The sequence below is a fragment of the Zophobas morio genome, unplaced genomic scaffold (genome assembly GCF_036711695.1).
Source record: "Zophobas morio isolate AGI-343-1 ecotype UQ-CSIRO unplaced genomic scaffold, CSIRO_AGI_Zmor_V1 ptg000002l, whole genome shotgun sequence".
NCBI lineage: Eukaryota > Metazoa > Arthropoda > Insecta > Coleoptera > Tenebrionidae > Zophobas > Zophobas morio.
The window spans coordinates 2,508,475-2,519,584 of record NW_026972107.1 but is presented as its reverse complement, the minus strand read 5'-3'; the positions used below and the strand labels follow the sequence as shown (position 1 = coordinate 2,519,584).

The 11,110-nt window shown below is 39.1% G+C and overlaps 1 protein-coding gene across 1 annotated transcript in view; it reads left to right on the top strand.

Annotated features, from left to right (window-relative positions):
- The first annotated feature begins 241 nt into the window (after positions 1-241).
- LOC135124145 (AF4/FMR2 family member lilli) overlaps positions 242-11,110 on the top strand; it is a 158,540-nt gene continuing 147,671 nt past the window's right edge. The window contains exon 1 of the mRNA XM_064049033.1: positions 242-465. Coding sequence (XP_063905103.1) covers positions 434-465 — 32 coding nt within the window. The 5' untranslated portion in view covers positions 242-433. The remainder of the gene's footprint in view (positions 466-11,110) is intronic.

Genomic DNA, 11,110 nt, shown 5'->3' with positions numbered 1-11,110 from the left:
ATCGCAATTTATTCGGGCGGGGGTGGTTCGGGCGGCGGCGTCCCCCCGACCCGTCCACCTCGTCGCGGCGCTTTTTCCTCCGCTTAATTGCTCGCAGGGTTAAATCTGGCCAAATAAATTTGTCATCCAATATCTGGCGTCCTATTCTCTTTGCGCATCTTGATCGGTGTCCTCGTGTCGCTCAGGCGCACGATGCTTCTTCTCGCTAGTCCCGCCCACTCTTCATTCTCAACAAACACCCTGTCGCGTTGATAGTGTCTCGTGCGTTCCGAATTCTCAAAAAACAGCCAAAAGGCGATTCGGCCGGGCCGCGGTCCTCGCGAGTGAGCCCAAAATAAGCCACATGTGCGGTACGGAGTGCGGCCTTTTTTAGCCGGTGGAGAACGGACGACGGCGGCGGCGACCGTCGACAACAATGGGATAATATGCGAAGATGGAAGCGCTGAGACACTTACCCGCTGAAAGGTAATTCCCCCGGTTTTGCGCGGCGCGGCGGCGGCGAGAGGCCCCCGACCGCCCGGCGACAGGCCCGGAATCGGATTATTGGGCCGAGGCGCGCTCACGGGGACCCGCGCGAGGAAGGGGCGACGGGTGGGAGCGCAGGTGTTGCGGGGACAAGTCGCCGTCCACACCACTCCATGGAGTGGGGGCTGTGTGTGCTCAAATTACTCCGATTTACACCAACCCTCCACGAAAGCATGGAGTCGTTTATGTTGACAAATGTGGAATTCCACAGAGATCTGTCCTAGGACCTCTGTTGTTCGATTTATACAGGGTGATTTACGAAAATAATTTATTTTATTTTCCAAACATTCCAGGTGTCAATTGGAGTTCATAAAATCCCGCAATGTTCTGTGACAATGCGCAGGAGCACCGTCTTGTTGAAACCATAAATTTCGAATACGAATTGACGTTTAAATTCTCCAGGGAGCAAAAAACATTTGTAAAGTAGTGTTATTAAAAACCGTTCCACATACAAAACTGGCTTGCACAAAAACCCCGATATTACTGTTATAATTAACCCAGATCCTCCCCCGCTCCACTTCTCGCATAATTCGGGCGACGTTCGTCGCGACGTAAACCCGAATGCCAAAATAAAATTTTAATTCCGGTGGAAGCATAATATACACTTTTGCCGCAACCCTAATAAAACCGTTATTGTAGCATAAATTTTATTGTCTGTTTATAACAAGGTTGTCATCCCTTGTCAAGGCTCTCCTCCAGGTTTTATTTCTTTTTTATTTTAACCGACCGTATTGTTACGATAATTCCGATCGCTCCGTTATCGCCGATAATTACCGACGGTTAACGCCACAAAGAAATCAATTAGAGAGAAGGCAGCAAAAATGGCGTGTGGACTTTCCGTGGAAATTTTCGAAGTGGCCGGAGAAGTCGTGGGCTTGAGGGTGACACTCGATCATTCGTGTTTTTAACACGGCTGTGAAAAACAATTCCCGTTTTCGTCGCGATAAGATATCGGTTATCTCCACAATAGACGCTATTTTTAGTAATATATCAGTTATGATTACGACTACTAATTAAGTGTAACAATTATGTTGTTATCGTTGCGTACGCTGGGTTTTGTAAAGTGTGTCATTTGCATTGGCGGTCGTAGAAAAAGCGTTCTTGGTATTTAATTTTCTTTCTGATGAAAAAGATCAATGTCGACGCCTACTTGAATGTCCTAGGTTATGACATGATCGATTTTTTTTAATATAAGAGCACCAAGTGGAAGGTTCAAAAACGGACGGAGATAAAAATATATAAAGTTCAGTGTAGAAAAGTTCTATAATCAAATAACAATTTATAGAATTCCTAGTTGGGCGGCAACAACTATAACCATTTTTAAACGAAATAAAATTGAAACAAAATGGACAATTTCTGAATTAAAAACACATTCTTTTAAATAGATTCAAAAGGATTTGAATATATAAAAGAAATCAATGAAGATTCATGGATTTAAAACCAAGAGAAGTTAAAACGCAAAAGTGCGTCATGTCTGTGTCAGAGTCTTTAGCAGAGGCAACGAGAATAAGGAAGAAAAATAAAAGTTGTATATGTTATGTTCATAAAAATCTCTGGACATGACCTGACCTGATTTAGACTGATTTAAACCTGTCCCGACCCGAGCGAATTCGACCTGACCGGATCTGGCTAGACTGGATCTCCTCTAATCGGATTTGGATTAATTAAATTTTTGCAGGGAACTATTCATTTTGCCCCTCGGTGTGACAACGAATGAAAAATTCATCACGTTTGAGATCGACACGGAAGAGTGGGGCTTAATCTTTGGCTTTATTTTTTACTAATATACATCGTGTTTTTCAAGAACACAATACTCAAAAACATGTTTTACTTGATAATTTCTTGTAAAGAAATGAGGATTTCAAGCTCCGCCCCTTGGCTCACGATGAATAAAAAAATCATCACAATTGAGATAGGGTGGGTGGACGGAGCTCATGATTTGCATTTTTTTCCTTCTTAATATTCACACACTTCACTACAAATTTATCTTTTTAAACATGTTTTCAGTTTCTTGTAAAAAGAAAACTACGTACATATATTAGGAAAAAAAAAAGGTAAAATTCCACCCCGCCAAAGGGCGGAGTTTATTGCAAAATGCCTATTTCTATACAAAAAACTACCATGTGTTTTTCAGTAACATGTTGTTGAAAGGAAACTATGCATGTTAAGCAAAAACATTCAGAAAAATAAGCCCCACCCACCCGCCCCAACCTCAATTGTGATGAATTTTTCATTCGTTGTCAGACAGAGGGGCAGAGCGTAATTGTAAAATCGATGTTTCCCGACAAAGAAATGTACTGTTTTAAACGTTTTAAATATTTTGTCGTTAAAAGATTATTACGTATATCCAGAAAAAAGGCACAATTTAAGCCCCGCCTACTTATCGCCATCTTAGTTGTAATAATGTTATTTGTTGTGAGTTTAATACTTATTTCTTTACAAAAATTTACCGTCTGAAACATGTTTTGCTCCAATAAACCTGTATACGTAGACATACATACAAAAAAGCAAAGAAGAATTTATCATATTGTTCAAAATAAACCATTTTGAGAAAAATGAGATTGTGTAACCTTCTCTCCCCTACTATGTCAACAACAATAAAAAAAATGTTTCACATGGTAATTTCTTGTAGAGAAACAAAAATTTTGCAACTGAGCCCCGCCTGCGGGATCACAGCGAATAAGAAGATCACCACAATTGAGATGGGGGCGGGTCGGCGGGGCTTGTTTTGATTTTTTCTTAATTCCTACACCTAGTCTTGTTTTCACAATAAGAAATTTAGTATATGTTTAAAACAGGAAATATGGATTTTGCAATTACGCTCCGCCCCTCGATCTGACAACCAACTGAAAATTCATCACGACTGAAATTCAGACGGATGGGTGGGGCTTATGTTTTGGCTTTTTTTTACTTAATAGATATGATTTTCTTTGAGCAATACGATCGCTGAAGAACATGACAATTCTTGTAGAAAAAAACGGATACTGCAGTTAAGCTCCGCCCCCCTTGACTCACGATGAATAAAGAAAAATCGTTACCATTGAGATAGGGTGGGTGGGCGGGGCTTATATTTTATATTTTGTTTTTCTTAATATACATAGTCTTGCCTTCACAACAAACTTCAAACATGTTTAAAACAGGAAATATGGATTTTGCAATTACGCTCCGCCCCTCGGTCTGACAACCAATGCAAAATTCATCACGATTGCGATGCAGACGGATGGGTGGGGCTTGTCTTTTGGGTTGTTTTTACTTAATAGATATATTTCTTTGAAAAACACGATCACTGAAGAACATGGCAATTCTTGTAGAAAAATACTGATACTTCCATTAAGCTCCGCCCCCCTTGACTCACAACGAATAAAGAAAAATCGTTAGAATAGAAATAGGGTGGGTGGGCGGGGCTTATATTTTTCATTTTGTTTTTCTTAATATGTATAGTCTTTCCTTCACAACAACAAACTGAAAACATGTTTACCAAAGTAAAATTCAAACCCCGCCCACCCGCCCTCATTTCAATTGTGATAACGTTTTTATTCGTTGTGAATCGTAGGGCGGAGTTTATTGCAAAATGCTTATGTCTATACAAAAAATTACCATGTGAAACATGTTTTTAAGTAACGTGTTGAAAGGAAACTAGAGATGTTAAGAAAAAAAAAGTATAAAATAAGCCCCACCCACCAGCCCCAACCTCAATTGTGATGAATTTTTCATTCGTTGTCAGACCGAAAGGCAGAGTTTAATTGTAAAATCGATGTTTCTCGACAAAAATTTACCATTTTAAATATTTTAAAAATCTTGTCTCGTGAAAAAATTATTATGGTTATCCAGAAATAAAGCAAAATTTAATCCCTGCCCACCCACCCACATCTTAGTTGTGATGATGTTATTCGCTGTGAGCCCGGGGGCGGAGTTTTATTGCAAAATCCTTATTGCTTTACAAACATTTACCGTTTGAAACATCGTTTTAAGTATGGTGTTGCTGAAAGAAACCTGTATATATTACGAAAAACAAAAGCAAAAAAAAACCCCGACCATTTTGAGAAAAAGTAGACTGTGTAACCTTCTCTCCCCTACTATGTCAACAACAATAAAAAATGTTTCACATGGTAATTTCAAACAAAGGTTTTGCAGCTAAGCTCCGCCTCCGGAGTCACAGCGAATAAAAAATCACCACAATTGAGACGGGGGCGGGTGGGCGGGGCTCCTATTTTGCTTTTTTCTTAATATACCTAGTCTTTTTTTCACAAGAACAAACTACTTCAAATATGTTTAAAACAGGAAATATGGATTTTTCAATTACGCTCCGCCCCTCGTTCTGACAACCAATGAATTCATCACGATTGAGATGACAGATATAATAGTTTTCTTTGAACAACACGATCACTGAAGAATATGGCAATTCTTGTAGAAAAATACGGATACTGCAATTAAGCTCCGCCTCCCTTGACTCACGACGAATAAAGAAAAATCGTTACAATTGAGATAGGGTGGGTGGGTGGGGCTTATATTTTGCCTTTTATTTTTCTTAATATACGTAGTCTTCCCTTCACAACAAGAAACTGAAAACATGTTTAAAGTGGTAAATCTTATGCCCCACATTTCTCTACCAGTTTGCTTTTTTAAACATGTTTTCAGTTTCTTGTCGTGAAAAGAAAATTACGTACATATATTAAGAAAAAAAAAAAAAGGTAAAATACAAACCTGACTTGATCTGAACTGACAAAATTTGACCTGACCACATCAAACCTGAGCGAAACTGATTTGAACGAAATAAATCTGACTTGACTAGATCCAACCTAACCCGATTTGACTTGACCGGGTCTGAAGTAATTGGATCTGATTCCACTGAATTTGACTTAACCGAATTTGATCTGATCTGACCTTATTTGTCTTCCCGGATTTGACTTAAATGGATGGATAATAATTGGATACGACCTGAGTGGATCTCAATTGACCGAATTTGACCTGATGTGTCCTAACCTGGTTTGACTTGATCAAATTTGATCTGACCTGACTGGAACGGAGCTGATTGAAACTGACTTAATTAAGTTTGATCTGAGCTGTCCTGCCCTGGCGTGATTTGACTTGACCTGACCTGATCTGACCTGACTGGATCGCACCTAATTGATTTATCCTGAGCTGACTGGATTTGACTTGAGAAAATTTGACATGACTGGATTTGACCTGATCCGACCTGACGTGATTTGTCCCCAAACCTTTCAATTCAAATCGGATTATTTCGTTTACATTCCCAGTGACGAAATAATCAAAACTTGCCCACTCCCCCTGTCAAATCGCGTCCAACAGTGTGAAATAACCCAGCAGCTCAAACTAAACTAAAAACTAATTCCCGTCTATTAGCCTTATCTCCTCTTTCTTTCTATTTATCCGCCAGTTGCGCCGCAAACAAAGCCCCCGTCAAGGTTTACACAGTTGCCTTTGCGATTACAAACAAATAGGTCTTAATACCCGCTGTCTGCTCGTCCCTTTCATGTTCATTCCACCCCCAGATTCTTTAATTTCCTCCCAATTCAATAACGTTTCGTTCAACTTATCCAATCAATACCGCACTTAACAGCCTCCTCAAAGCCGCCTCATAAAAACAATAAATCACTCCGCCACTGTCGAAAGTCGGCAACTGTACAACCAAGACGTTGGTACGACTGCCGACTTTTTTCTCTTGTTTCAATTACGTCGACTTGATTGAAGAAGTTGGGGGCGTACACACTTGTTTTATGAAGTTTGCGTGAAACGAGGTTATAAAGTATTCACGTTCGATTGGCAATAGCAATCGCATAATCCGGTATTCTGTTCCCAGAGGGCAACGTTATAACGAGGAATAAAGGGGCGCGTTCGAACTAAATGGAGGACCTACCGGTGCTCAAAATCGCCATTTTCACCAATTTCGACAGTCTATGGCGCGCTTTCACCGCTTCTCGCCGTTTCGGGACACTCACTTTGACTTGAGTTTGACACGTTGATACCAACCGACCTTGATGTCGCAATTACTTTGTGTTTTGGTTAATAACACAATGCATGCGGTGGGCTGAATTTAATTTACGAAATAGCCAGAACAATAAGGGGCTCACGAGATAATTGGGAAGTTTATGCTGCAGTCCTATTGATTCTCAACGGAGTCACTAATCAGTAGTTGCAAGTCGTCACGCTAGATAACCGCCAATCGATATGTCATTGTGGAAGACGAGATTCTGCTTTGGGCTAAACAAAGTAGGCTTGTTTATGGGGTTTAGATACACCCATGGGACGAACCCAGCCCGCGGTGGCCGGTGTCGATGGATAATGGTCGCCGGAATGTCTCGATGTTGGCGTTTCCGGTCTACATGACGTTGCATTTTCAAGCTTCGTTCTTCGTAACGAATTAATTTTAATAAAATGAGCGCCACCTGGCGATTGATAGATGTGTTACGGAGGAGTGAGACATCTAGTGGTTTGATTAATTAGCGAGCGAGGGAAAGTAAAGTTGTGGCACTAATTTCTCGAAGTGACTAGTTGGAATGATAGCATGAACACCGACTGTGCTTGTTCAAGACAGATTGCTCGTGCCATAAATTTAAATTACGCTCGTTTTATTCTTTTGACAAGGCATGCACTATTCATTTGTCTCAAATTGAATTATTAGATCGGTTTAAGCGCAACCAACTTTCATTTGCGACGACGAAATTTTTACTCGAAGCCAACTGTAAACCCGAAACTTTCCGCCCGTCCAATGAATCATGAACGAATAATCCACGATAACGATGCTGGAAAACCTATTTTAAGCACAAGATGTCGGCACGATCAATTACCCTCTAATAAAATTAATAATGCTTTAACCCCATCATTAGGGAAACTGTTCTACTGGGCGGTCACACCTGGTTATCGACCTTGTAGACACTGCACCACCTATTATTGATGCGTTTTAAAATTAGACAGGTCGATTTTCGTGTTTAATTAAACAAGAAATTACAAACGAAGGCATAATTCTCATCGATTTTCTAACGAAACCAAAAAATGAGGAGGGGCTTCGGTTTGCGAATAGGCGGAGCCATCGCCACTACAGTCGTTGGCAAATGGGACACCTGTCTCGACCTACTAAGTCGGCTTTTCCCCACAAAACGCGCTATTTATAAACATATTTCCTCCCGATGTTATCAAAGAGCAAACATGGAGCCATTTTTCCGCAAATTGACACTGAAAACCGAATTACTAGTTGTTTTATGGAGCGCCAAGTGCAAGTCGGTCTTATTTTTCTTGGAGCCGCCTCCAGTTCGATGTTGATACGGAGCTTAGATGTAATCCTCAAGCTCTTATGATTTATGTGGCTCTAACTGCATAACGTGCACTGCAGCGTAATACGACGCCATCTATATGCAAAACCAGCGCTGTGGAAGATGTCAAGGTCCTGGAGGAAACAGGTGACCGATCGGGATCAGTTTTTGCCCGAACTTCGTGTCTTCACCTAAAATCGTCCCTGGTTATTTTCCGGTGCGACTTTACACAAATGTCAAAGGATGTCATCATATAGTAAAAGCAGTTCAAAGGTCAGGCAAGTTCTGGTCGTAAAAGAAAGCCGTAATTAAAATGGATGTATGCATTTGATCATAATGTAGTAGGTTAGCGTTGCGGTAAATGTGGTTTGAAGTAATGCGTCTTGGGATTAATTTTAGACCGGATTTTGTCACTTGTAAAATGGGGATAAGGCGAAAATTTGGCTTATTTTGAGACCGGCGATGTTGATTAGAGGAGATTTGTTGATATAAATTGTGCAAGGTGGAGAACGGAGAGCTATTTTGAGTTATTTATGGTGCGAGAGAATGTGGCTTGGGTGCTGGTTTTCGGCGCTCTGATATTCTGTATTCCACTTTTTAGTTTTAGATGAAGAAAATAAAACGTTAAGTTATGCATGAGGTCGTGAGTCTTCAGAGAAGAAAAGACTTCGAAATTCTAAAAATCAAAATAAAAGCCATGTTGACGTAATTTCCTAAAAATGGAGTTAATTGGTCACCCAAATAACCTTATCGGGTTTTAAAGATGATCGATAAATTTTGATCAGTATACATATTGTTATCTTAAAGTACATTTCAATTTCAAAGTAATCAATTCCGGAGTTTTTACATTATCTGTCTATTTTTATCGTCAACATATCAAGTGTCCGATTGAAAAAGTCATCAAGTTAGCCTTGATTTTTTGTAAATGTTGTAGACAATGTTGACAATGAACCTAAAATTAAATGGATGATAGTTGACAACGCGGAATGGTACAACCTAACCTCACTTTTTCGTATAATAAAACCAATGAATTTTATAAAAACAAGGGCAATGAAGACCAAATCAAAGACATGTTCATTTTAATTCTACCCAAAATGTGCAAAATGTGATGTTTTTTCTAGTGATTGAGTCAATTTAATTTATCGATTAAATCAGGAACGCCTCACTCCATTTTTCCAGAAAATTTTAGCAATAGAATACTGTTATTTTTCAATTCCCATTTTACACTAAATAAAATTCGCCTTGTTCGTTTCAGTGACTATCTCTTAATATTGTTCAGTCCTATCTTAGCAAGCCTTAGCCCCGCCCACCCACCCTTTTTTTCTTAGAGGATAATATGTCATCTACCAAAATCAATCTTATCTTGACAAGAAAATAATGTAATAAGATTTACTATCGTTGAAACCTCAGGAATCGTTTTTAGATCGCTGCTTAGAACCAGCATAATATACAGCTCGCTTCGCTCGCTGAAAGAATCTCAGCGCTCAGTTTTCAACAATGATGAATATAATAATTATTGCGGCATAATAATCGAGTCTATTAGACGACTTGCCAGTCTTATGACTTCTAGAGTACGAAAAAATTGGTCCTCCGTTTCCGTCTGTCTGTCTGTCTGTATGCCTGTTGTCTATCTGTGTCAATTTATCTCCAATTGTTGAAATTTTTTTTAGGAATATCATGTAGACCAAAATTTGACGGATCATCCCCACCAACAATATGATGACGTAAATGGGTTTCAAGGTGTATAAAATAACATACTCCTAGGCGTGTAGTTTATGAATCCGTGTTGAGAACCTTTTGCAATTTAATTTTGAATCTGTTAAACCGAATGTTTCAAAATCAGACGTTTTAAGGTTATCGTGACCATGGTAAACTTTTAATATTCGTTTATCCCTCCCAAAAAAGTTTATGACGTCATTTCAAAATTTTGCTGAATACATCTTATGTAAAATGCACAAAATATGATTATATTAATATATTTTAGAGTCGCTTATACAAGGTGACTAAAAAAAATAATTGGTCGAACTTTATTTCGACAGAACTTCCCTCGCCCTTGTTAAGATAAGACTGATTTTGGCAAATGACATACCTTCCAAGAAAATAGAGGGTGGGTGGGCGGGGCTAGTATTTGATAAAATACTACTGATTTGGCACTTTTGACATTTTCGACCATTTTTAACTATTTTCGAAAATTAAAGAAACAGATTTGCTTGTAGATTTAGATATTCGGAAGTCATTTTCGACTTCGTTTCTTCGAAAATTTCTATCGTTTTTCCAAAATCGCCAATTGAAACACAGCAACATAATTAGCCCCGCCCACCCACCCGCCTCTATTTTAGTGATTGATGAAATGAATGATCTTATACTAAACCGAAATAAAATTAGTCGTTAGAATGGGAAGAGGGGTGGGTGGGCGGGGCTAGTATTTGAAAACATGAAACTGATTTTGGCAACTTTGGCATTTTCGACCATTTTTTAACCATTTCCGAAAACATTTTTTTGTAGATTTGGACATCCAAGTCATTTTTGGCGTCGTTCCTTTGGAAATTCGTACCGTTTTTCCAAAATCGCCAATTGAAATATAGCATTTTTTACAGTTCCGTCAAAATCGCTTCTTTGAAAAATTATGAAATTTGAGTTTGTGAAATTTTACTTTTTTGTGATAACCTCTAAGGAGTCAAAACAATATAGAAAGTACTAGTTACAGTGTAAGAGACAGAGAGAAAAAAAGGTTTCAGCTTCTTAAAAAAAAGGAGGGGACCCCGAGAAGGTTTCACATTTTTTAAAAAGACAGTTGGGGCGCCCCAGAAGGTTTCAAATTCTTTAAAAAAAATACTTGGAACCCCGAGAAGGTTTCACATCATTAAAAAAATACAGTTGAGACCCCCGAGAAGGCTCCAGTTTCTTTCAAAAAAAGACAGATGGGGCCCTCGAAAAGGTTTCACATTCTTTAAAAAAAAGGTATTTGGGAACCCCAAAAAAGTTTCACATTTTTTAAAAAAAAGGTACTTGGGTACCCCAAAAAAGTTTCACATCATTAAAAAAAATACAGTTGGGACCCCCGAGAAAGCTTCACATTCTTTAAAAAGACAGTTGGGGCGCCCCAGACGGTTTCAAATTCTTAAAAAAAATACTTGGGACCCGGAGAAGGTTTCACCTTCTTTAAAAAAAAAAGATACTTGGAAACCCCAAAAAAGTTTCATATCATTAAAAAAAATACAGTTGGGACCCCCGAGAAAGCTTCACTTTTCTTCAAAAAGACAGATGGGACCCCCGAGAAGGTTTCACGTTCTTTAAAAAAAGACACTTGGGCC